The sequence below is a fragment of the Dermacentor variabilis genome, chromosome 5 (genome assembly GCF_050947875.1).
Source record: "Dermacentor variabilis isolate Ectoservices chromosome 5, ASM5094787v1, whole genome shotgun sequence".
NCBI classification, from domain to species: Eukaryota; Metazoa; Arthropoda; class Arachnida; order Ixodida; family Ixodidae; genus Dermacentor; species Dermacentor variabilis.
The window spans coordinates 96,173,278-96,200,055 of NC_134572.1; the positions used below are offsets into that span (position 1 = coordinate 96,173,278).

Here is a 26,778-nt window from a genome sequence, read left to right on the forward strand (position 1 = left end):
CTTGTTCGAATAGCGTCCGTTCCGTACAAAGTATCGATCTGGGCGGATATAAAAAGTCTAGAGACCCGACCACCAGGTGCGCTGTCAGATACGAGTGCGGCGAGCAGCGCGCTGCTCGCTGTTGGGCGGCGGGAGAGAGGGAAAGGAACCAACGAGGGAGAGAAGGTGGGGCGAGAGAGGGGGCGCGACGGAAGCGAACTTGCCCCGTCAGTTCCGCCGCTCCAATCTGCTCGCCACGCGAGGTTCGCGCGTGCCGCGCCAGTTTCGGAGCCCCAGGATACGGACACTTGTTCATCGCGCGCGCCAGGGGCTTCATGTTGCCGGCTGCGTTGTTCTATGTTGTCTGGGCTGTGCTCGAGTCGGGTGAGTTCGTTTTACCATCCGCAAGACACGTTTTTACTGTTGTTAATGGCATGGGTGACGCCAAAAGCTTTCGCAGAACGGCGATTCACGACTAAGTTTCCTTTTCTCGTGACTTCTCCGCACTTTGTCATATTTAGGCGAACATTGCTGTGGCTCTTCGCAAAGGGATCCACTTCCCCTTTTGATGCATTCGCGGCGAAAATCTTTTGCTACTTCTCGCACATGTGCACCAAAACGTTTGTGGTTAGGGGTGCCTTCAATGCTAAAGCCTTCATGACGTCAAGTGCTGGCTCCGCCGTCTCAAAAGTGATTCGAAGGAGAGAAAGCTGTTCAATTGAGCTTAATATGTTTCACTCACTTCATTGCTGATACTTAATATAGCCCCATTATTCGGTGCAAAGGCCAGGGCGTCCTAATTTCTTTCACTACTCTCGTTTAAGTCACCGCAGTTTGTGTGTGCCTTTTTAGGAGATACAGTAACTGGATATTTAATTCATCAACCTCGTTAATATAATCTGAGTAGTTCCCCTACAGTTACTTGAACTTCGTAATACGTGTTCTTGAGTTCTCCATTTTGTTTATTCGTACTGTTCTTATGAAGCACAAAACCGAGTTGGCCCAATGCGTAATTAAATAAATGAGCAGCGTTGTTTGGAATATGAAAGTACATGTCTGCCAGTTTTTTTACCCAGTCAATGAGATGTGAAGCCTTGGTTAAGTGAACGGATTGCATGAAAGCTCCGAAGACAGTAATTCGGACTTGGGATAACATCATTACCACAGTATTTGTTCCTTTAGTTATGTGAGTTGTGATGACATACTCTCTACTGCGGCACTAACTTGTTTATTTAATAACATTTACATTTTGGAAGAGATGTACAGCGCCGCTTTGTTAAACTTCGTTTATTTATCTCCTTCATATAGTCTATTTGAAGGTTTTCCCTTTTAACACTTGTAAGGATAAATTCCTCAAGTTGTAATGAGCCCTTTGTTCGACAGTTCTGAACACTTACCGCTTCCACAGGAACAGTCAGCACTTCTACACATTAAGCCACCTAAATGAAAGACTAATCACAACTAGAGTTGCCACCCGTCCCGAATTTAGCGGGACAGTCCTGACTTTTGAGCAAGTGTCCCGACTTGACCTAGTCGGTACAGCCAAATGTCCTGACTTAAGCTTTTCTTATACTGAAATACAGCTCATAAATCAGATTTCTTTTATTAATTCCTGACAGCTTCGGTTGCCCATTATTTTATTTTGTTGTCTGTTGCACTGGTATTTCAATACGAGCTTCGATTTCGTCGTGGTTCTAGTTGCGTTTCTAGCCCTAAGCGTTCATAGTACATCTCTATTAGGAGCTCTGTTAACCAGGCAAATACTACATCTTTCTTGTTGTGAATTGCGACATGCTAAGGCTTCAAAAAGAATTTTGCAATTTTTGCACATAGAGAATGGCGGCTCCTGATATTGATAGGGTAGGTCGTCGCTTTACTCGCGCACAACTTTCTGAGGTCATAGAGGGAAAGCTGCGGGGGCGGTAGTCCCTGTAGCTTTCCTACTTCGCTGGCGAAGTAGTCCGGCAGTGTTTCACAATGCTTTTGGTCGCTAGGAACAAACGCGGAATCGACGCAGCTTCCACGTGCGACGGTTTCACGTTTGCCCAGACGTGGAAGGGAAAATCCGCAGAATTAGTAAACATTTACATTCAGGGGTATGCTCTGTCTTATTTAATTGCTGCTAATAAGGTGGTTATGCTTTCTCTTCCCCAGCTTGAACTCCCGTGAATGAAAACGCGGGACTCTTTTCGGAAGCGCTCTCACTTGGGAACTCTTTGCCTCCGTAGCTTTCCCCTTATAACTACAGAACGTTGTCCGCAAGTGTAGCCGCCAGCGCCACCCCTCCCCCGCTCCCTTTTTATCCTGACCTCGTCAACTCGAGAGTTGGCAACCCTACTCGCAACCGAGATTAGCGAAGTATCTGTCGTATGCCAATACCTAATTTCTTGATGATTCTAGCGAGGTCGCAATATTTCTCTGGCGTCGTCTTCTAGGCTCTCAAAGAATTTGTTTCTTCAATACTTCGCACTAGCGTCCCTAAAGCTTCAGCAAGATGTTTTGTTTTCGGTGACGTGAAGTAGTTGCGTCTTTCTTACCTTATCTCAATTTAAGCCCATTATCTCATTGACACATATTACACATATCCATTTTATCAGGGGATATTTTTCAGACTACACTAACTTTGTGTCCATATTGTAGCGCACATTCCACTGAACCCACTGCCAACCTGTACCTCTAAACAATATTCGTTCAACTGTGTGAAATCTACACAATAATAAAAAAAAGAATTCGTTCCATTTCAGTAAGGCGACGCCGTACCAGGTGAATAATCAGGCCGCAACACTGCTGAATTAAAGGAAAGCACTACAGGAGGGTAACTTGAACTAATGTTATTCCGCAATCGTATAAGTTTTGTTACTCGAAAGTGTTCCGCGAATCACCGAGGGAAAACTTGCGTATGCTACCTTTATTGCTAGCTTGATTAGAAGAGCGTCTAGTCTAAGCGGTGTTCGCGGCATCGATTCCTGTTACCAGAATGTTTTTAATGTGATTGGCAGTCTTTGCCTTTATCAGGCACTTTACGTCCGTATATCTATATATCTGGCTAGCCTTCTAGGCCGGCCCAGTGACCTAAGTTGTCTGCTTGCTTTGGCCACTGGGTACGTGGTCCTGGTCGTGATGCCGTCGAGGTCATTCCATCGTCGTCGTCTGACTATCGTCATGCTGTCACCGTCATACAAATAGTGGTCATGCCGTCGTCGCCCCACTGTCGTCATACCAGCGTCATCATTTTAGGAAGGGCATCTCATCGTCGTCATACAGCCTTCGTCATTTCCCTGTCGTCTTTCCATCGTAATCGTGGAATCGTCAATTAATCGCGGTTACGCCGCCATGGATTGTCGTGTTACAGTCTTGACTGCGTCGTTGTCATACAGTTGTCGCCATGCAGTTATACCGTCGTCGTGATGCCTTCGTGGTTCCTTCGTCGTCGTCATTCCATTCTAATCGTGCCATTGTCGTCACGGCATCATTCTCGTACAGTGGCTTCTTCACGCCATTTTCGTCATACTACCCTCGCAGTTCCATCGACCTCATTCCTTCTTCGTAATTCTATCGCCATCACTGCGTCGTCATATAGACATCGTCGTACCATTATGGCCATGAACAACCCTGGCAAGCGACTCTTGTAGCCAAGTTGGCGTATGCTGGAGACAGCGTGTGTCGAGCATAGCCGAAGCAATATACAGAGAGAGAGAAAATACGAGAGAAAGCAAGGAAAAAAATAGCAGGGAGGTTAACCAGACGAGCGTCCGGTTCACTACCCTACACTGGGGAGGGAAAGGGAAAAGGGGACTAGAAAGAGTAAAGTGGGAGGGAGTGAACATTCTGTGTGTGCACGCAGCAGAGCTTTGAAATCAGTCATAGCCAATCAAGTGCCCCACCGGTGCATTGAACTGTCGTCACTATGTTGTCTGAAGCTAATCTTGGTGCCTTTTCATAGCTAGTGATGCGCGTTGAAGTCACCTAGGAAGACCAAGCGGTCAGTGGTCGTTAGCAGTACGTTAGAGCACGTGGCATTCTATCGTTAAAGTAAACCACAGCCTTTTTTACTTCATTGCGAATAGAATGCCGTGGGCGAGCCGTGATGCTTACTCAAGACATGCAAGCCCTGAATTGAGAGCGTCCAGCACTTATATTGCACTTCGCACTGACGGAGCATGCAGAGTAAAGGCAAGGGAGTTAACCAGATTCGAGTTAGCGGTTTGCTCGGTTCGCTATGCTCCAATTGGAGGAGGGGTATTTGGGGGGAGGACACAGACAAACAGTGAAAAACATAGAACGTGACAGGAAGGGTATTCCGATTAGAGGTGTCCGGAACAAAGGCCGGTGGACCTCGTAAAGCGCAGTAGCCCTTCCGCGGCCTTCTGATGCGATGTGCAATCCCGTCGTTGCTGGAGAATTCCTTCCGACAGGGTCCGGTCATCCAACCAATTGAACACGCAGGAAAGCAATTGTCTCTGCACACTGTACTGGGGACGCTGGCACAGAACATGATGAATTGTCTACCCGTCGCCGCAGTGGCCACAGGCTACAGCGTCATCTATCAATATGCAAAACGCGTAGGCATTGGTAAACGATACGCACAATTATAGCCTACACAAGATGATCCCGTCTCTTCGGGGAAGCTTTGTGGAAGTCGAAGGCTTAAGGTTTTATCTAGGGAGTATAATTAGGCAGGTAATAAATGTGGTTCATTCCACTCAAATGTGGTGCATTGCCGTCCAAGTACGCGGAGCATCCTTGCAGTGTCTCGGGATCAATAAGGGGTGCTTTTCTACATGCGCCAAACGAGCAGCTTGATCTGTACGTTTACTGCCGATAACAACACAATGATTTGGTAGCCACTGAAAAAAAGACCATGTCATTTCTTATTAATGTGGCGTATGGCCTATATAGTTTCAACACCAACTGTTCAAGCGGATCACGCCTTGAGGCTGACAGTAAACACTGCAGTGCCGCCTCCGAGTCTCAGAAAATCGACCATTTGTGTGTCGGTTCGTCATTAATAAAGTGCTACATGGACGCGAACCGTTGCGATTCTGCTGCCATCGATGTTGTCAAGTGATAAGCTCTGAACTTTACAGTGGTGGCTTTTGCTGGAATGACGACAGCTGCGCTAGAGCTGTTCGGCAGGACGGAGCCGTTCGTGCAATCAAATGTCAGAACGACTACTACAGACTGTATGTAGAGGTTTCTTCAGTAATACCGCATGCCACGGCATTGCTTGAATGATATCGTATTTACGTCGAAAGTAAGCGTGAGATTAATTCTGCCGCAATTTTTCTTCTCTTTTGCGTTCAAATGTTCAGACTTTTTTACCTTTCTTTTGAAGCAGCGAGGCTTCATTCAGACGAACTTTAATTAGGTATCAATGAAAGGCTGACTAGATGACATAACATGGTACTTACAAATCATTATGTGACGCCTAAGGGCACGGTTCCCTCAGACGCACCACATCTTTAAACTTATTTGGAGGGCGAATCAGAATGTATTTAACCCTATCTTTTAGACAAGTTATGGCTGTAAATACGAAGTCAACATATCAATTCCCAGTGGCGGACCTTTCTTGGACCGACCGACCTTATCTGCCGGTAGCTCCGCGGCACGGCGCTACTGTCAGTTGATGAAGATGGCGATTGGGCTTCACACGTCGTACGGGCTTCACACGCGTACGAGCAACGAAGTGTGGATCGCTTTCTATGGAGCAAGGGACGAACGCCCATTCAAATCCACAGGGAAATGCAGCCAACATATGGGGACAGGTGTCTCGCTTTGAGAAGTGTGAGGTGGGGGTGTTGGGAGATCGCAAAAGGCCATGGAATGCTCCCCGACATTGAGCATTCGGAGAGGGCGAATTGGTCGCTGACTGACAACATTTCCCGCATGGATGCAATGGTGAAAACGGATAGGCGTGGGCACCTCAAGCACATTTTCCGGGAGCTTGGCATTTCGGATGGGAGTGTTTACGACGTTCACGGGTCCTTGGGGTACCGGAACGTTTCATGTCGGTGGGTGCTTAAGCATTTGGGTGACATGATGAACGGCAAGCCAGTCATTGCTTCACTCAGTTATCTGCAACGGTATGCCAAGGAAGTTGAAAGCTTCTTGGACCACATTGTTACTGGGGATGAAACGTAGATACTGCAGATCATTCCAGAATCGAAGCAGCAGATAACGCTGTGGAAACGTCCGAGTTTGCCTCTGACAAAAAAAAAAAAATTCGTACACTGCAATATGTTAGGAAAGCGATATTAACGGTCTTCTGGGATCGCCGAGGACCGCTCCTGCGGGATTTCATGCGAGAAGGTGCAACCATCAATGCCGACAGTAATTGTTCCCCACTGTCACGCCTGCTGGCTGCCATCCGGCGAAAACGCCGAGGGATTCTCGATGTGGACAACGCGGTTATCCTTCACTACAATGCGAGGCCAGATGTGGCAATCAGAACCCCCGGCTAGCTCCGGTCATTTCACTGGGAGAGTGCGGACTGCCTATCATACAGTCCGGACCTCGCCTCTAGTGATTTCCACGTTTTCAGTGCGCTGAAGAAGTTCCTGGCAGGACAGCGACTCACGTGCAACGATGAAGCCAAGGCAGCAGTCCGACGGTGGTTACATAGTCAGTCGGACAAATTCTACCACAGCGGCATCTCAGATTTGGTGCTACGATGGGACAAATGTCTGAGCAGGGGGGGTGTCTATGTAGAAAAGTAGTATAAGGGTCGTAGAATAGCACGTACATTTGTAATTACCTATATGCACATTATTTTGGCTAACAAAAGATAGCAGCAAATAATTTCTGATTGGCCCTCGTACAATAATATGCCTTTTGAGAGGTCCACTGTGTACATCATTGCAACCATAACTTTCATTTTTTTTTTTACCGATTAGACAACTACTCGCTCTACGTACCACAAAGCGAATTCGGTAGGCAGCCACGAGCACGCAGCACATCTTGGCGTGCTTGGCGCCCTTGGCGCGCGCAGAGTGTCTTGCCTTCAAGCTGGTGAATTGATATGTGCTCTATGGAAAACGAGAAAAGCTGATGCATTGCATAAGGGTTGAGTTCCGTGCTCAATATACCGACAGTGCCTGCGCTTATTTCATTAGGTGAATATTCTGCGAGGATTGTGTAAAATAGAGCCGAAAGAGCGCTGGCTCTGTAAAATGTATTCCTTCACCGCAAATGCAATGCTCCGTCGGGGGTACCTTACCGCCGAAGTAACCCACACCTAAACGTACAGTGTCTGAAGGCCCATGGTGCGGCCGCCTGGGATGCGGAGAAATTTAAATTAGCCTAGGATTCCAATCAAACCAGCCGCCCTTTTGCAGCGTTCAGCTTCCTCTAACGCCGTTGTGATCGGACGTAAGCGTTGCAACACCCCACCACTCGGCAATGAGTACCCGTCGCCCGCGACAAAGAAGAAAGAAAAAGAAAGACAAGAAACTATCGTCCTCTTTCTTTCCCTAATTTAAAGCTAGCTATTCCCTGCATTCGCGCAGCCCGCATTCGTGAAATAGGCTACTCGCAATCGGCATACCTTTGGAAGGCACTTTCCTTCCCCAAGCCAAAGGGCAAAGAACGGATCCTCTCCAGTGTATGGGCCGTTGCTAGTTCCCATGTGTTCCAAAGCATTCTAAGGAAAGCGGACACGACGGAAACAAAAGAACGAGTAAGAAAACTAGTGGAAGTGCTTTCCAAATATGGCATGTTTGTTTCCTAGCCTCTTGCTCGTATTTGCCCCTACGGAGCAGTGGGCTGTTTTCAAATTCTAATCATTTGCCGGGACCTTCGCTCAGGTCCTCTCCCCTCTCCCCCAGCAGTGGCAGAGGGAGCACGTGTGTGTGGGATCTAACAAGATTGGGATAAAATATTCACTCGAGGCGACCCCCTGCCGCCCCCACCCCATCCCCTCCCCTCTAACCTTACTGCTCTGGCCGATTGCATTTCTTCCGCGTAACCCTCTCTCTTTCTTTTTCTCCTCAATTTCATTTGGTCTCTTCATTCCTCTTTTTTCGCCCTCTTATTTCTGTCTACTGTTGCGTGTATGCGTGTGGCGAATGGGGAGATCGTGGCCGCTGAACGGGGGGGCATATTCTTCACCGACCGTTGGAGGAGTCGCCCGTACGAGCTGCCGCCGCCGCCTCCGCAACGATGCCTTGTTTCTCTTTGCCTACAGTTTCCTTATCGAGTTAGACTCATCGTGTGGCCAGCCGCATCTCACTTTGCTGCCCGCGGGGAGAGCGGCGCTGAACAAGAAGACCGTTGGGGCATCACGGAGACTGGCGGTCTTTTACCGGACCCTGAGCGTTTAACGTAGTACGCCAAGGCACGTACTGAGTGGTGTAAGCGCGGAAGCGTGAACAGCGTCCGAAAATCTTTCATGCTTTTTATCGACAAGGCTCGGTGCAAGGTTTTAGTGGAGGAGGGGGTAATAGCAAAGGAAAGTAGCATGGCTGCGCGTCTTCTTTACAACGTCGCATAAGAGATTGCCATCAAAAGAACAAACGATTGAGTGGTGCTTTTCGTGCGACATGAGGGCGTGGTGACTAGAAAAACGGCGTGTGCATTTTTTGCCGTTTAACAAAGTTAGGTGAACTATACGTTATACTTGTGCAACCGGATATCTCGCAGCATCAAAGCTCATCTCGGGGCAGTAAGCTACGTGAGAGTTCGATCGGTAGGTTTGAGCAATTTTTTCAACAGATCCTGGACGTTCCTTCGCCCTGAAGCTGCTGCCTTCGAATGCTTTACCAGGTTAGAGACGAACGGCGGACTGTGGTTCGTTTCTCTTTCCTTTTTTTTTCTTCTTTCTTCTTTCTCTCCTTTTTCTTCGATTCTTGTGCCATCGTCAAAACACTGAAAGCACTTGACTGTATCTGCTGTCGTGTCCGGTTGCAATGGTCATGTAGCACGCACGGCGCTTCGAAGGTCATAGGAATGAAGAATACTGTGTCACTCTCGGAGGCTTTCCATTAGCGAACTCCTTGCACGAACCGTAACACACCACCTGACATGATACTACCCAGCGACGCACACGACAATATCAGCATATTTCTTGTGCACTCAAGACTACCTTCGGACCATGTGCTTTAGCACCGTCCCTTGTATTAACAATAAAACATTCTAAAAACACATAAAATGCGGCGTTTAGTAATGACATCAGCATAGAGACACGGTATTCATAGCGTACCCAATGAGCCGTCAGGACAGTACGAAAGTTTCTTCATACGTCTCACGAAAGCGTCTTCAATCTTCGGATACTGCGGCTTTATGTGACTCTTTCGTGTTTGGGCAGCAACAGGTGATGCATTGTCGCGTTGCCATGCCTTAGGAAGGGATTATTATTCGTTATGATAACCAGCTCAACTGGCGCTCCACAGTATGCCCATGTGTAGGGCAAGGCTTGCGTGATGTCGCAGATGTAAAATTAGAAACATGTAAACAACGTATTCTTCACCAAATTGAGTTCGACTCCTCTGCTAAAAGTTGTTCAGGGATCTCGCCATCTACAGCATACCCCTTAGTTATTTAGGGTATCTACCAGAGAATCCTCCCTCTCTTTCTCCTTTTTTTTGTCTTTAAGAAAGTGCCAATAAAGATCGTCGGCTGAATGGAAAGAAAGTGTGTGGCAGTGAGATTACACTAGCTTGCTTTAGCACTTTTTGTTTCTTTCTTTACTTTTCATTCGGTTCTATTTTTTTTTCTCGTCGACTTGATATGAAACGCGAAGAATGTGGGACACAGGATTAAAGGTTTTACTCTAATCCTCTTTGGGCAGATTGATGAAAACTACAGGCGCGACGGCAAGGGTAGCCCGGGGATGTGCTACCTAGCCGGAGGAGCGGATCTTGTACGTCGCACACCCGCCGGGGGCACATTTACTGTTGCGAGGGCGGCTGACACGAGGACACACGAGAAGTGAAGTGTCAATAGGCTTTTCCTTTTCTTCATTTGTAATCGCTTACTTACTTATTTATTTTTTCTCATGCGGTGCTTTTTTTTTTTGTCCTATTCTTTTACGAAGTTCTTCTTCATCGACTTGCTCACGGTTCGCTTGATAACAGGATCGATGTTGAACAACGGCTTACAAGATTCGTCAAAGCTTAGCCGAAGCAGTACAAGACAAGGACTGGTATTTATGACCTAGAGGCGTGAGATCTACGGCCAGCGGTGTAGCTGAGATTGCAATGAAAGAGCGGTGAGCACGACCAAGACGCATTTCGCTAGTATTGAACCAGTGAAGTAAAGTAAAACACGTGAAAATAAGCGCGCAATGGCAAAGTCTCGTGCATATCAACCGTAAGGGAAAATTGGAAATAATAAACAAGTACTGTAAATTTGAGCTGCTCTATATGCTTCCACATATACAGCAACGAGCGACGCTATGTTTTAAGGCTGGAATAATTGTACACTGGTAATTAATTGTACACTTGTACACCGCTGGGTAATTTCGCTTTTTTTTAAATATTTCTGTAGCTAATGCTGCTATTTTGCGTTATTGTTCCCAACCCTCGCGTTCCTACGCTAGGTTCGCACGCATGCTCTCATGCCGTATTTCTTTCCTTCGAATTACCAAGCACCGCCGAATGGCAAAATCTTTCGCGGGAATTTCGTGCAATTTTTCAGCACTTAATTGCTTCGTATAGCTCCTGCCGTTGAACAAGTAACAAGATGGTATGACGTTTGTCGCATGACGTAATTTGTATACCCGGACTTTACGCTGATCGAACTTTTGTTGTAGAAGTTTTCACTGAATCGAAAATTGTCATTTATTGCACTGCAGGAGACTATAATACTCGTCGGGCAAGTTAGAATTCTGAATTAAATGCAGCAACTTCTTTGAAGCAGTTTTTGTCTTTACTTCACCGAGCGCCTACTACAAAGCTCACTGAATTTTTACTTGTTCCATTTTTACTTTACCATATTTTACTTGTACGAAACTGTGTTGAGATATTGAAACTTGCCGAAGAAATGACTCCATGAGAAGAGAAAGGGCACGGTCTTACTATTAGAGCTGTAGCTCTTCTGCTCCAAGTACAAACCCAGAATACGCCTGGTTCCGTAAATCTGACCTTCAAGCTCAGGCAAGGTCAAACTGGCACTTGCCCTGCGTGCGCGCCCACATCTTGAAAGCGATCTCCGATGTGGACAAAATGCGCCGAGTGCTGGTAGCCTCGTATGCGCTGTGCTTTCGACGCTTAGTTCGCGGTGAAGCGAGACGCAGCGTGAAGGTCGATTCGCTCGCTGCTGCTGCCGCGCCGAGCTGCGTCTGTGTTGTCGTGTGGTGCAATTGTAGGTGCTGTACTTGCTGACGGCGCCGAACAGCGTCTGTGTCCTTTCCCAAAGCAAGCAAAACAGTGCTAGCATTCGACAAACGTAGTTCAGCTGCGTTCAACCACGCGAATGATTCTTCTTTTCTACGGCGCACATTGCAACCAAACTTGGTGACGAGCTTCTTCACACGTCTAGGAATCCAAAGTAAACAAGTTTAGAAGATGTGTTTTTCGGTAATTATCACGCCACACAGGTGTCATTAGTCATGATAAGAGAAGAGAAAACTTGCTCGCGATCATCCCCATCGCAACAAATACTGCATGTTTCTCACTGTGTGGTAGATGATGTTCTGAATACATGTGCGCGAATGTGTATCAGCCGAACACAATGCCTGCCATTTAAGGCGCACTTGGCTGTGGCCTCTAAAAGCTCTTGCTTTCAACTCTCGCGTAACTTCGTTTCGGAGCAGATGTTAGAGAGGCATTCTTTTTTCCGCATAAGATAGGATGACCGTGTTGCATGTATAGTCTGAGAATTTAACGTTATATTTGGGCCCTTCGCCTGACGTCAAATCTAGGCGTTATTAACTTTTTTTTAAATATGCGGGTATGGACTGCAGGATTTGAGTAGACTTGCCTGTTATGTGTTTTGCATTTTCCTTCACTGATCTTTGTCACCCATCATGATCTTTTTTCTTTCCCTGCTCCCCTTCCCTAAAAGCCGAGTAGCTAGCTAAAAAAAATGCCCCTCCGACCGGCCTCTCCGCATTTCGTATCATGGAACTTTAACTGTATCATGTATCATGGAACATGAAAATTTAGCTGTTTCTGATTGATTGAGTTTTTTGTGGAACCGTCAGCCTTTCACGAAAATAGCAGTGCTCCTTCGACATGCTTTTGCGGCGTGTTAAATTGCGACTACTCCTCACCAGTAAAGCAGCAAGTCCGCGTCGAGCAGGAACTTATATATATATATATATATATATATATATATATATATATATATATATATATATATATATATATATATATATATATATAGTCAATATTCCTCGTCATGACGTATCAGTGACTATTCTACGCATGTGCTGTGAAGAGCGGTGATTGTGTGCATGTGCTATATTTTTCTCTCTACGTCCTTTCTTATTTTTTTACGTTCCCCTTTCCCAGCCCGAGCGCACGGTAGCAAAACGGATTTTTGTTTTGCTTACCCTCGATGCGTTCTATTTCCACCTACCTCCCCCCCTCCCCCCTTCGTGGTTCATTCATCAGTGCTGCACGTGTAGTTTTCGTCACGTTCAACTTCTTTCGCAGATAGTTATGCATATGTAGCCATCTGCATTGTCATTGTCATCTTGTCACAGTAGTATGGCGATTCGGGTTTGTTAGTATTCATGTAAAAGATTTTTAAAGCGCAACGACGAACAGGGAACGGTGTTTGGGCTCATGCAATACGCGCACGTCACCACTTGCCCTCTTTGAATCACGAATATTTGCTGCACGCGTTGATCACTTGGGTTTTAAACGTTTCCTTGCTTTTGTCCTTTTCGTACATCTAGCTGATTCATTTTATACCTTCTTCTAACCGTGCACTCAATCTGGTTAACATCTCTGCCTTTCACCTCTTGTTTTCCCTGCTCCTCCTCCTCCTCTTAAGTATTTTGACATCCTCGAAACATAAAGAACTCATTATTTTGTTACCCGGCATTTTTATTGCGCCCACTGAAGAGACCATATGAGGCATACCGGACTGCATGAACGAAAGCCTGCGCTGCAACCTCCGTCCGGACTGCACATAACGCGGGGCATCATCTCTTCTGTGTCAGTTATGGATGCGAAATGGCTTCACGAGAACTTATTCATCCATAACTTCTATGGCTGACCGTGTTACATCTGATGTGTGCGGTTGTGAAGCAAATATGCATTATTGAAGGCAGGCACGTGTCAGCCCCCCCCCCCCCCCAAGTTGAGCGGCATACTTAAGCGGCATAAGCGGCATAATTAAGCGATCTGCTAAGAGAGAGAGCCGAGGCAACAGCCAAACAGGATGTTAAAGCGGAAATTTACAAATTTAACCGTTATTTGGAAATATATTTATGGATGAACATCTTTTTATTTAAAAGATCACCACCCTTTCTAGTACGTGAAGATGGTCGAACAGCGAGTGTTAAATTATGCAAGTCAAACTTCGTAAGCAGCCTATATTGTAAATCTTTTGTTTCACCATTCTTTCGCCTGATTTTCGCTTTTGGGTAGGCAGCTTGTTCTTCAGGAGTACGCACTACTCGTGGTCTTCGCATACTTGTACCTGGGATGGAATGTGCGGAACCACTAATCCAATGCTCCGCATATTGGGCACAAGGCCCACCACTGGACATATGGGCGCTTCAATCGTTCCGGCAATTGGTTGGTTTTGTTTGACGACTGACGTGGCTGGCCGGTACTTCTTGCGCCAGTAGCCACGCGCGCTTTGTATTGCGTTTCAATCGCTGGACACTGCTCGTTGGCCGCAAACCGCCAGCATAACATTTGCTTCTTTCGCGGCAGGCTGGAATCAATCGTCGATAAATTCTATGCTGATCTGGCTCGATCGCCGAAAATGCATCGTGTGACAACCTTACAAGTTTCACGCATAAGCGAGAGAGAGAGAAAGGGGGAGGGAGGGATGTTAACCAGTCAAGGGCCTGGTTGGCTACCCTACGCTGGGGGAAGAGAGAAGGGGAAGAGAGAGAAGGGAGAGAGAAGGTGTAGATACGTGTACGGACAGTATTTGAGTTAAAGCCGCTTTCGCGAACCAGACGTTCTGAGAAAGCAGAAAAGTGCCTTCACTGCCTTCTGAGCCGATGATCGGTGGAGAGGGTGCTCTAGTACTGTCTATTCACTTAGAGCACGATCATCAAATTTCCCCAATACGTTAGACAAAGACTGTCTTTGTGCTTGAAATTGAGGACAATGGCACAATAAGTGGTCAATGTTCTCCTCGCATCCACAAACATCACAGTTAGGACTATGAGCCATTCCAATTAGTGCTAAGTAGGCATTCGTGAAGGCAACTCCAAGCCACAACCGACACTGAAGAGACGCTTCGCGTCGGTGCAGACCAGCCGGAGGTCTACGTTGAAGTGACAGGTTTAGTCTGCGCAGTCTTGTGCGCCTTGTATGTGTGGTATTCCACACTACAAAGGAGATCTTGAGTGCTAGAATGCCAAGTCGTCTCGCGACGTCGGTCCTTGAGAGAGGAATGGGGACGCAGCGGTCTTCTTGGTTTAACGTCCGAGCTGCCTTATTTGCCTCATCATTTCCTATGATACCGCAATGACGTGGTATCCACTGAAAAGCTATATCATGGCCTTTTTCTCCTAAGTGATGGACGAGTTCCACGATTTCGCGCATGAGTTGATCGTGAGTTCCATGTCGGAGAAACGACTGCACACATTGCAAGGCCGGCCTTGAATCGCAGAAGACTGCCTCTTTGCTAGCATTTTCAGCACTTATCACACAAGGCGCGTCGCGGAAAGCCGCGAGCTCTGCAGCTGTAGACGTAGTGACGTGGGCAGTCTGAACCGCTTGAGTGACCCCTTTCGCTTTGTGAGATACAGCATTCGCACAGGGCGAAACCCCTCCAACCCCTCTCCCCCTGTTGAGCTCTTCTTTTCCTCTCCCGCTAGGTCACATGGCCTTGTTTTAGCGAAGTCCGGCAACGACTGCATATGGTCCGCATAAATAGCTTCGCTCTAAAAGAACGTAGAGAAAACGCTGCCGGAAATGGAGCATAATTCCGTGTGTTTTGAATGACGATTTACAGTTATCAGTCGAGCCGCCTGACGTAGCCACCTCTCTGCTGAGCTTATGTAGGTGTTTAACCTTCCGCGGTGGCCGCCGTACGTCCAGAACCGCGGCGTCCTGCGCGCTACGCGGTTATACAGTCCTGGCGGCCGCGCATCGTTACACAACTTCTAAAGTAAAAAATAAAAGACAGTTTTGGCACGTAGCTTGGCAGAGCAGTAAACGAGGCATCCAGAAGAACTGTTATTGTTCCGCAGGTACATATTTCTCTATAATTCTTCCAGACCTAATTCAAGAAACGCTACTAGATATCCTTATTTTACACTTTCGCTGGTTTACTTGTTTTTGGTAGTGTTCTTCCTGCGCTTGTTTCCTGTGCGAGTCAATTTTTTATTTATTCATTTACTTAATTATTTCTTATTATTTATTTATTTATTTATTTATTTATTTATTTTACATACTTTCAAGACCCGTAGGAAGGAGTGGTACATTCAGAGAAAAGGAATGCAGAGCAATGAATAAATTATTTGTTAGATGGCATGGATAACAGCAGTCTTGAGCTTCGATGCGTCTGTAATAGTGGCGACCGAAGCGGGAAGGTAGCTACAGTCATTGCATGTACGAGGAAAAAACCAGTAATAGTAGCGTTCGTACGACAAGATGGCACGAAAACTTAGGAAGGTGATCGCTGCGGGACGAAAAGTAAGAAGGTTGATCTGGTTCCTTGTTTGCCAAGTAAAGGAGAGGTGTATCTCACAGGTGTACCTGTGAGATATACCTTACTTTATTTATCTTTTGCGGGTTTACGCGTCTTTATGGTGAAGGGTAAGCATTATTCCCATTTGCACTATAGTAAAGGCACCCCCCCCCCCCTCATTTGCACAGAAAAGTTGCCTTGGGTTGCTCCTCCACCCCGCTAGAAAAAAATCCTGGGTTAGTGCCTGACTGAAGGTGAATTCATGCGCTGCAGAGGTGAACACACACGGGAACTTACGAAAAAATGCACCGACGATTACGATACTGCCTAATGCGTAATTGGAGCGCAGCTCTATGCGTGTTTTCATTTCGCGATATATTGGCTGGCTCGGACAATCTTTCTCAAGCGGCACGTTGGAAAAGGAGCGAAGTGTGGCGCGACTGCCTCGCTCATCTGGCGAAAGCGAGAAGCAGCGCGTGGGCGACGCGTAGACGCGATTCACAGCAGCCGTCACACACAGACCCCCTAGACAAGGCGCACTATTCTGGCGCCATCTGCTACGCATCGTCACCGCACTACGCTCTCACGCCTTCGCCGTACCCTCGTCCACTTTTTGCTTCATGGTTCCGCTGCGCCCTCCTCGGCTTTCCTCCTCGTGTCTTTCATCCCCAGCTGCGCTCTGCGTTCGCTCTTCAATCGTTCTCTTTGCTCGTTCGCCCGGTTAGGCCGACGCTCGCTGCAGGAATGAGCTCCCAGGAGCTGCGCTCGAAATACGAAAAAGGAAGACGGGCCTTGAGCTTTTTTCTTCGGTTCCCGCGTGTGTTCACCTCTGCAGCGCATCAATTCACCTTCACTTATGCCATACCAACTAGCCCCAGTCGAAGCACATTTGAACATATAAAATAGTGCACTCAGCCAGTGTCTTCGATTTGACACACAAAGGCAATGTCAAATGCACTACGGCGACTAGACAATCGTCCCTTGTGCATACCGATGCTTCTTTAACATTGACCGCACCGGTCAACGGCCAGAAGTCGTAAGTAAACGCGAACTCTCGGTTGCGCATAGCGCCAGATTATTCCCCGAGCACAGCTGTTCACCTTCTGTTAAACCGTGAGCAGTGTCTTATCAGGAGATCAAAACAATGAAACTGTTACTGCAAGGGCTGCTTCCGTAAAACGACTTCATTTAATGACAAAGAAAAAGAAACTAAGCCGCTCTGTGCACTCCAGATTTATTTATTTATTTATTTAGTCTTCACAGGCCCCGTAGAGCATTGGGTGAGAAGGTTATCAATATACAGTACAGAAATGATAAATCAGAGTAACGGTACAACCGGCATGGTGAATTCATGCGCTGCAGAGGTGAACACACACGGGAACTTACGAAAAAATGCACCGACGATTACGATACTGCCTAATGCGTAATTGGAGCGCAGCTCTATGCGTGTTTTCATTTCGCGATATATTGGCTGGCTCGGACAATCTTTCTCAAGCGGCACGTTGGAAAAGGAGCGAAGTGTGGCGCGACTGCCTCGCTCATCTGGCTTACACACCAAAGGAATACAAAGTTGATTCGAAAAGGGCATAGCATTAACATATTAATACGAAAACTAAAAAAAACGAAAAAAACACGAATATGGTAAAAAGAAATAATCAAGTACAAGTGAAAGAGTAGTACAAAATAAAGCAACTGAAAGAGTGGTAGAAGAGAAAACAACAGTTAGAACAATATTAAACGATAAGTGCACGCAGAGGTGGTTTGCGAACTTTCCACAGTCAGAAAAAGCGATCAAGTTGTCAGGAAGATCATTGCAGAGCTTAACTGCTCTATGTAATTCAGATAAATGATTGAGTTTTTCGATATATGCGGTTAAAGCAGAGATGATTATATAAGTGCCATGCATATCTGGGAGGTAAATAAAAAAATAAACTGCGCGTATGAACATATTTACGAAATAAACACAAAAGTTAAATAGAACGACGATTTTCGAGTGTCTGCATATCATTAAGGGTCTTAAGCTGGGAGACACTGGCGAGGGGTCTATAATTGTTAGAAATGAACCGGGCAGCTCTGTTTTGAATAGACTCAAGCATTTCAATGACCTATTTTTGACGGGGCGACCAAACAGATGAGGCATATTCCAACTGTGGACGAATAAATGTTAGATATGCTAGTTTTCGAACGGAGCTTGGCCAGTTTTTCACGTTTCGGCGTACGAAATCTAATGTCTTCGAAGCTTTGTTGCAGGTTGTTGAAGTGTGACAAGGTGATACCATTTCTGCACGAGATTTAGGAAGGATAAATGTAAGACAAACGTCAGAATCGTCACATATCTAATGTCTTCGGCCCGGCCTTTAGCATAGAATTAAGGCGAACGTTAAGTGTTAGGACCTGCACAGTTCAAACTGTGTTATAATTAGGCAATTGTCTTAGCAAGCAGTAGTGTACCGGTAGTGTGCGCTGGTACTCCCCGTGCTGGCCCTGCATGGCTCTACGGCATGCCTCAGTGCTTTGGCTGCCGCGTAGCCGGTGCGTTCTAATTGCCAGGAGACCAAAGAGCTTCTACTGACGTGTATACAAACAAGCCACAAGTGATGGAACAGGACGTGCAAGCTTATTGACGGCAGGCAAGCAGCGTATCTTCTCATACAAAAGCAGAAATAAAATTCGCATCTCGAGACACGCTGAAACCACTAAAGCGAGCTCGTAAACGGCTCACATTCGTCGTCGCATATGTCGGTCTGGTAACGAGCGACAACCAGCAGCGTAAGCAGATTAGACAAAGTGTCCCACCTGTTTGCACAGACAGTTACCGTTGAAGGTGAACAGCTTGCACGGCGAAGCAATCGGGTGATGCAGGCGTCTGCAGCCGCAGCCAACACGGCGAGATTAACTACCCGGCATATTTGCGTTACCTCCTTCCCAACTTGTATATTTCTTTTTGTTGTTTCGGGGGCCACTAATGTGTCGTTCACCGTTAGTGCCTCACCTTCTCTCAATATGGACATGGTCGGTTTTCTCAGCATCACCTTCGGCAGCCACTTTTCAAGGCCTTTCCAGCCATGTGGCTATTAACTTCATACACTACGGATCATGTAGGCGTTTGTGCTGGTATTCGTTCACGCCAAATCACGGCTGAGCACCGCCACAAGCACAATTGGCCCATGGCTGCAGCAGGAAAGGACGAACGGGGAGCCATAATCACGGTGCGTGTAAATTCGGAGTCTATGTCACTGTGCGCACTGCAGGAGCAGGTGCACACCTCGAGAAATTGCTTCCGAATGCAACTGACCAGGCCGCGAGCAAGTTGGGCCGCGTTGAAACGAGACTCTTTAATCAATCACTTCAATGTATCTTGCGCAAACGCCCAGAATATCGAGCGAGAAGAGCAATCCTGAGCGACACTAGCAATCAAATATGGGAATCAGAAAGCTTGCATCCAAAAAAAGCAGCCACTTTGCTCTGCAAGCACTGAAGACCAAAAACAAGAAAAGTCAAATACTACATAGCACATGGTACAAAGGTTAATGCAAGGCACATGTCGATGCCATATCAGCTATTGCATGAGAGGAATTACACATGGCAACGTACACTAGAAAATACTGCTACAGATATGTGACCATGCTACTAGACAGTGACTGGTGTTAATGATGAGCCAAGAATTGGTTGACCTTTATATTTGGATGAGGAAGAAAAATGATCACGAACATAAATGAGGAATGAAAAAGCTTGCATTCATAGAAAATAACAGTTTATAGTTGACACAAATGGAATAATTTGAAAAGGCCGGTAAGCTGATTAAGGAAAGGAAACTAAAAACTACGAGTCATTGAAGCGGGGGATTCCCGGTCCCCTCTGCCAAAATGGAGAGCATTTCACTTGTAACATTTTGATGGTGCGCAATGGGATCTATTGCACGTGCCAATTTGTTTTCCAGCCTCATGACATACGCTCGTATGCTGCCTCAGTTTGCACACCTAAATGCCGACGTCATTACCCTTTATTTCAACAGCTTTAAACATCATCAATAAATGACTAGGTGTTGCCAGGTCCTGGCTACTTTCCTTCAGGAGGTCGCGGCATGTGCTGCACTGCGTTTTCTTTAGGAATGCATCTATGAAATATTCACACACATAGTAAACTATGTTTGACTCAAGCACATTATCACTTGCTTCTTCACTACTTTTAGAGAGCCCTTCTGTAAAAGCAGCACTTGTGGAGATAGAAGCCCCTTCAGGCGCTCTGCTAAGGTTAGTGAGAAGGCGTGCCTTTAGATGAGTTAAAAGAACACCCTTGTCCTGCTCGCAGTTGCTTTTGTCAGAAAGCTAGAAGGAAGGAAGGAAGGGAAAAGTGGAGAAGGAAGCCAGGGAGGTTAACCAGTTTAGCCTAACCGGTTTGCTACCCTGCACATGGGAGCGGGATGGGGGGATTAAAGATGAGGAGAAGAGATAAAGAGCACATAACACGGCACACACATCGTTGGTTACAGTCTGTCACTCTTGCGCGGTACGTGACATCACTGTCACAGCCGCTTGTCCAAGCCCGTCTCCTTCATAAACCGAAGTAGTCCCTTCGTCGCCTTCAGCTGCGATGTCTTCTGTCGGCGACATGGGAAAATGGTTGCAACTGACAATGGTATATTGTCAAGGTGCGCTATAACGGACGCCACGGAGTGTCTCTGAGCATTATATTCAGGACAGTCGCACAGAATGTCTTCCAGCGTCTCCTCGCAAAGACAGGCATTGCAGAGAGCGTTGTCGGCCATTCCAATGCAAAACGAGTAAGATTTCGTGAAGGCCACCCGTAGCCATAAGCGATAAAGTAGGGTGGCCTCACTTCGGCGGAGTCCAGTTGGCATACAGAGATGCATCAAGGAGGGCAGGTCGTGTTGACGATTCCTCCGGTTGCTTTGGCTGCTTGGTGTGCACCACAGAGAGAGCGTGATCTCCCGTGCAAGCACTTGAAGTCTGCTGGCTGCGTCGGACCGTGAAAGTGGTATGGCCTCTTCCTGTGTGTTTTCAAGAGCTGTCCGAGCGGCTTTATCGGCTTCTTCTTTTCTTATGACGCCGCAGTGACTTGGCAGCCACTGAAACGTCACGTGATGTCCTTTCTCATGTGATGTATGGGGTAGGCAGCTAATATCGAGCCCGAGCTGTTCGAATGGCCCGCGACGCAGAGTTGATAGCACAGATTGTAGGGCTGCCTTTGAGTCACTGAAAATTTACCATTGTCGAGGTGGTTCCCGATTGACGAAACAAAGTGCAGCGCGAAGAGCAGCCAGTTCCGCAGATGTAGATGTCGTTGGGTGCTCAGTCCTAAAGCTGATGGTAATACCTCTTGCTGGGAAGACCACAGCACCGGACGAACACTGGATTTTTGTGGAACCATCAGTATAAATATGTGCACTGTCCACGCACCTCTCGTGCAGAAGAAGCAGAGACAGTTGTTTCAGCACAGGCGATGACAGCTCAGACTTTTTCCCGATTCCTGGCACGCTGAGATGGACTGTGGGGCTGACAAGGCACCAAAGGGGTATCGATGGTTTAGATGCAGCGGTGAAGCCCGAGGGAAGTTTGCCGTTGTACTTGACGATAGTTTTAGAGAATGATGCTTGGTGCCTGTCTGAAGGTAGTGTTGCATGGTCGTGATAGGGGGCACGTGCAGAATGTCTGATATGCGTTCTCAGGGCTTCCGCCGTGATGTGAGTTTGCATTGGATGGTCCCGAGCAATCGCAATAGTTGCCTCAGTAGACGTGCATCTGGGCAAACCAAGACAAACTCTGAGTGCTTGAGCTTGTGCTGCATGCAGAACACGAATATTTGTCTTGCAGGAGTTGTTCAGTACAGGTAGACTGTATTTTAAGAAACCGAGAAAGAGAGCTCTGTAGAGTCTCAGCATAGCGTCTACTGACATCCCCCACGTCTTTCCTGTCAAGTATTTAAACAACTGGGAGGTTGCTGTCAGGCGCCGTTTCATGTGGGCCACGTGCGGGCTCCAACAGAGGTCTCGGTCGATAATTACGCCAAGAAATCTGTGGGTTCTGACATAGGAAATGGCCCGCCCATTGATTGAGATGACATGAGGCGTCATTGGCTTGCGAGTAAATGCCACTAGGGCGCATTTTTCTGGTGATATGCTGAGACCTTGTTTACACAAGTAGCTCGCTGTCAAAGTAGCCGCTCTTTGAAGCCGTGCACGTATCTGAGGACGTGTGACTGCTGAAGTCCAGACACAGAAGTCGTCTGCGTATATTGAAATTTTGGTGGTAGTTGGCAAGTGTTCAGCAAGCCCAATAAGAGCGAGGTTGAATAGCGTCGGGCTGAGAGCACCGCCTTGAGGAACGCCCCTGCTGGTATAGCGTCGCGTAGTTGGGCCATCGTCAGTTAACACATAGAATGATCTTGCAGATAGGTAACTTGCAATCCACAAAAATACTCGACCAACTACGCCAACCGTCACAAGAGCGTCGAGAATAGCCTCATGTAATCAGTTATCGTATGCCCCTTTCACATCTAAGAATAAAGCTGCAGATAAACGTTTACGAGACCTTTCGTGCTCGACATATGAAACGAGATCAACTACATTGTCGATGGAAGAGCGGTCACGTCGGAAACCAGCCAGGGAATTCGGATAAATCTTGTAGTGTTCAAGGTACCATTCCAGGCGGCCAAGGATCATCTGTTCCATTATCTTTCCTACACCGCTGGCCAACGCTGTTGGGCGGTAAGAGGTGAGCTGTAGCGGGAATTTGCCCTGCTTCAAGATTGGCACCAGGCGGCTCACTTTCCATTCCATACAGCTAGAAAAGCTTTGATACAACAATGTGCCTGAGTCCTCAAGAAAGCTGGTATACATTTGGAGTTTCATTGCAACTGTACTGCTACCGAGTGAGCCCGAACATATTCTCAACGGGATCCTGCATCAGCTGCCATGTCAACAAGAAATGAAAATGAAAAGATTGCTGGAGGTCTCGCCACAGCAAAAACTTTGATTGTGAGCTGCCATTCAAATATAGTCCTAGGTTGAAAAGGTCAATTGAACTTCCTGAACCTAATGCAAAGCACGCAGATCTTTAAAAATTCAATGTGCTCTGTGAACGAGGCAATGGCGTGTCTCATTTTCTGCTCCTTTATGTGCACTGGGGCATCAAGGCATCGAGCGGCTCGTCCATTCTTTGCGAAGTGTGAAAACACCCGTGAACTTAGATTTAGGTGCACGTTAAAGGACCGCAGGTGGTGCGAAATCCCAGAGTCCTCCACTACGGTTAACCTCATAATCAGATCGTAGTTTTGGCGCGTAAAACCCTAGAATTTATTTTTTTAGCTTGTCCATTCGTTCTACAAAGTTGCCTGTGTCTGTGGCAGTAGGAGGCAGAACGTTAAAAGCAATGAAGGACTCAATTGCCAAATACACACTGTTGCTTAATGCCTGCGAGACAAATTTTGCCTTCATGTTGCCGAAAGGAGTTTCGTACAAATGCCTGTCAGTGATTTTTGGTAGATATTTCAATTTGAGCTGATAAGCGGACTTGTAAATTTTGAATTGTTCTTGAGTGGCAAGGATGTGTTTCCTTGAAACGATATCTTTGCCAACGTGATAGTCATATTTCCGCAAGTTGTTCCTAGTAGATTTCGACGAGTGCGGCGGATCAAAAATAAAGTATTTTTTGCCGCATCTATAAAAAAAAGATCATGTGGGATTATTCCGAGTGTTGTCCCAATTGCACATTTGTTGCTAGCTTGATCGCAGATCAGTGCCTTTGCATAGAGACCATAGTCCTTCAGCTCACCTACTAGTTCGCTCAATAAACTGAAAGTGAGTCCAGAATGAACTGTCCCGGTCACCTGTCATAAATCTACAGGCTGGAGCCATCGCTTCGCTATACGTGACACTATAAACAAGAGTGCTGTGTGTGCTACAAGACGAGACCTTTCAGGGTCGCTCTTAAGCTAACAAGCTAACCAACAACACCATGCTTAGAGTCATGCTGCAGATTTAGCTTTAGAGAAATTTCATCAAAGATTTTTTGGGGGGCGAAATTCGGGTTCTCTTGCATCAATCCAGCTTTGCGTGATACTGCCGATGACCACGTTCTTAACGTTTTTACTGTTGGAAGTATAAGTGTTTTTGCCAGGTACCTGTACGCTTTTGGGATACTCAAATAGAGGTTAAGGGCAACTGACGGAACTCTTTTGGCCAGCGTCGTCCTTGTTTGTTCAGAGGTTGCAGGAGCATCTGAACTCGAAGAAGTTCTAGTAAGTCTTTGTTGAGGTACCTAGATGACTCAGCCAATATCCGTGCTGTTGCAATGATGATTGAGGCTCTTTCAATCTTGACACTGTCCTCAATAGATTTGATATCTCATCCAAATGCTTCTGCATCACTTTATTTTTCCGTGGTGTAAAAGCCTTGCGAATTCGGCTCCGGTACTTTCGTGTCGGTGTAGATGCGGGCTTCTGTGATGAGGACCGAGATGTGCTTGGTTCAGAGTCTGTTAGGGATGAACAATAACACATAATATATAGCACAGGCATAAGACGCAAAACATAAGACGCAAGAGCACTGGCAAATGTATACTGTTCGTTATAGGGTGGTTAAGCAGCATGTTAAATAAACATTGCTACTGTCCATAACATTTATGTCTACCTAAATACAACGCGTGTCAACAGCTTAAGTATTATTAGGATAACAAATGAGAAAATTTGTGGGCTCATTTGTACTCTAGCAGCAATCACAGTGCTAGCGCCACAAGCAAATGCATGAAAGACATGAAGCTATTAAGACGGATGCATTTCTGTATTCTTTTTACTGCACGAACGGGATGCACCGCTTAATTACTGCAAAAATAAATACCATATGCTAAACGAAACTGAACAGCAAGAACATTTGCAGCCTACAGGAACAAAACATGTTAGAAGACAGAAAAGACATTAAGTCACGACTAAAGGTTTACTACAGAAACAGTGGCGGAGGATATTGACGGCTGATATGTAATGCATGATATAGTTCTTTAACTTGTCATCACGTGTAAGTTAACGAGACCAATATGACATAACAATTCAGACAGCGATGTTAAACGACTCACCGGTACTGCCATCGTCAGTCTCAGCAGAATCTGGTTTCCGTTTCGATGCAGAAGTGTTCCGCATGGTTCACGACCGGAACCGGAGCTTTCGGGTTTATAACTTCGCTCGCAAAAACGTCACTTCACCCCAAGCTATATAACGCAACATATCGAAACGCAATAAACTGGTTTTAGCACAAAATAACTAACCAGTCCAAGTGTACGAACCAATGAATCCGTGCCTCCTTGCACGCGAATATAACGGTAAAAATTTTAAATCCAGGCTAGAGGTCATGTGGGAAGTCGATGATGCTGAACGCTATTTTGGGTTTATAATGGCAAACAAAAAAGAAACACAGAGTTAAAGCTCAGGAGTACAATGTATAATTAGTAATGTAAGGAAGATGAACGGCGCTAGACCGTTTCATCCAAACGTCATAACACACCACGTCAAATAACAGTGGCAAACAGGCCTCTGTTATTTAGACGACGTTCTGGTGTTTGCGTCCCACTTGCAGACACATGTTCAACGCTTGGAACTGGCTTTTACCTGCCTTACGCAAGCTGGGGCCATGGGCCGTATAACGTAAAACTATTCCGATATGTTTTTATTCCAATCTCCTGACGTCAAATTTGCGTAACCGCCGACGCAAGCATCTGGCGGTCACCCGCAGGGTTGTCTGAACAAACCAATCAAATGCTCCCCTCGTTCATAGGAGGTCACTTTTGTTGGCTTGAAAAACGAATAACATTGCCTGCACTGAGTGGCGTGTCTTATCTAATTGGCTCACAAGAGACGAGGAGCATTCTTAAGTGGAAAGGGATTCGATGGGGCCGAGCCACTGCACTGAAAATTGGTAACCGGATGAAGAGGGTGGTGCCGACGCATGCGATTGGTACGCTTTCCCTTGCGTATATCTATAGCTTGCGATGGCAGGTCGAAAATCGCGGCGGCATGCAACGGAAGGTCAAGAATGACGCTAAACCGGATCCTCAGGAAAGAGGAGTTGGCAGAACGAGGTCGTAAACCTGCCGAAAGTGCTCGAAAACATTGCACTGCCACGCAAAAAGCTTTATTATACGTAAATAAACCCATGCTCTCCGGCAGGGGCTAGTAGCCAGTGCCGGAGCGATCGGTGGCAGCCATCTTTTATTCCTTTCGGAACGGGGCAGCCTGCGACTATTCAGAAGAAAATTCAGTTTTGTTCGGCATATCAATGCATCTTTATAGCGAACACGCCACCTTGACGCGGTGAGTTTTCGCGGTTTTGTGATGTCGATGGCAGGTGAAGTGGGTGCCACCCGAAAACTTTTTACAAATAGCCGAGGTCTAATCGGGAAAAGGCGTCGAACCACAAATAGCAATTTTTCTTTTGTTTGGTCCAATCATGCATAATCAGTGTGTACACGTAATATCAGATAGGGAGCTATCGCGGTTTGCGTGACGTCGCGTGACAGACAGGTAAAGGGGAGGAGGAGGTCCAAAAAAGCTTGCGACCAATCGCGAAGGGCTGATTGCGGAATAAGAATAGAAATGTTTGGAATAGTTTTACGTTATAGCGCCCCTGGTCTGCAGCTTAACTTAAAGAAGTGTTTTTTCGGTGTAGTTAGCTATAGTGGGCCATGTTGCCCACTATAGTGGCCGCGCTGTGGCTGACTTTACTAAAGCGTGGCAGTTTGGGCGAGTTGGTATGTCATAACTGTTTAAGGCTATCAGCGCAGCTCAGGACGAGCAAAAAAGGAAACAGGTAGGGGTAATCAAAGGGAACGGAAAACAGGGTGAGCGCTAACTTCCAACTGAGGTTTATTTCGTGACACAAGACTACTTATACATTCGCAAACCATGTGACATCAACAAAGAAAACCAAGCAAGAAAACCGATAGCAACCAAGTGGCAACACATTCATACAGCCTGTGGCTGCAGTTGGAGATACGCCAATTCATTTCTTGATAATGATAATGAGGGTGA

General features: G+C 46.5%; 1 protein-coding gene across 2 annotated transcripts in view; it reads left to right on the forward strand.

Moving 5' to 3' along the window:
- The first annotated feature begins 232 nt into the window (after positions 1-232).
- The window catches only part of LOC142582935 (beta-1,3-galactosyltransferase 5-like), a 229,183-nt gene continuing 202,637 nt past the window's right edge, over positions 233-26,778 (forward strand). For both annotated transcript variants that reach the window (XM_075693081.1, XM_075693080.1), the window contains exon 1: positions 233-363. In XM_075693081.1, the coding sequence (XP_075549196.1) occupies positions 315-363 (49 nt within the window). In that variant the 5' untranslated portion in view covers positions 233-314. The remainder of the gene's footprint in view (positions 364-26,778) is intronic.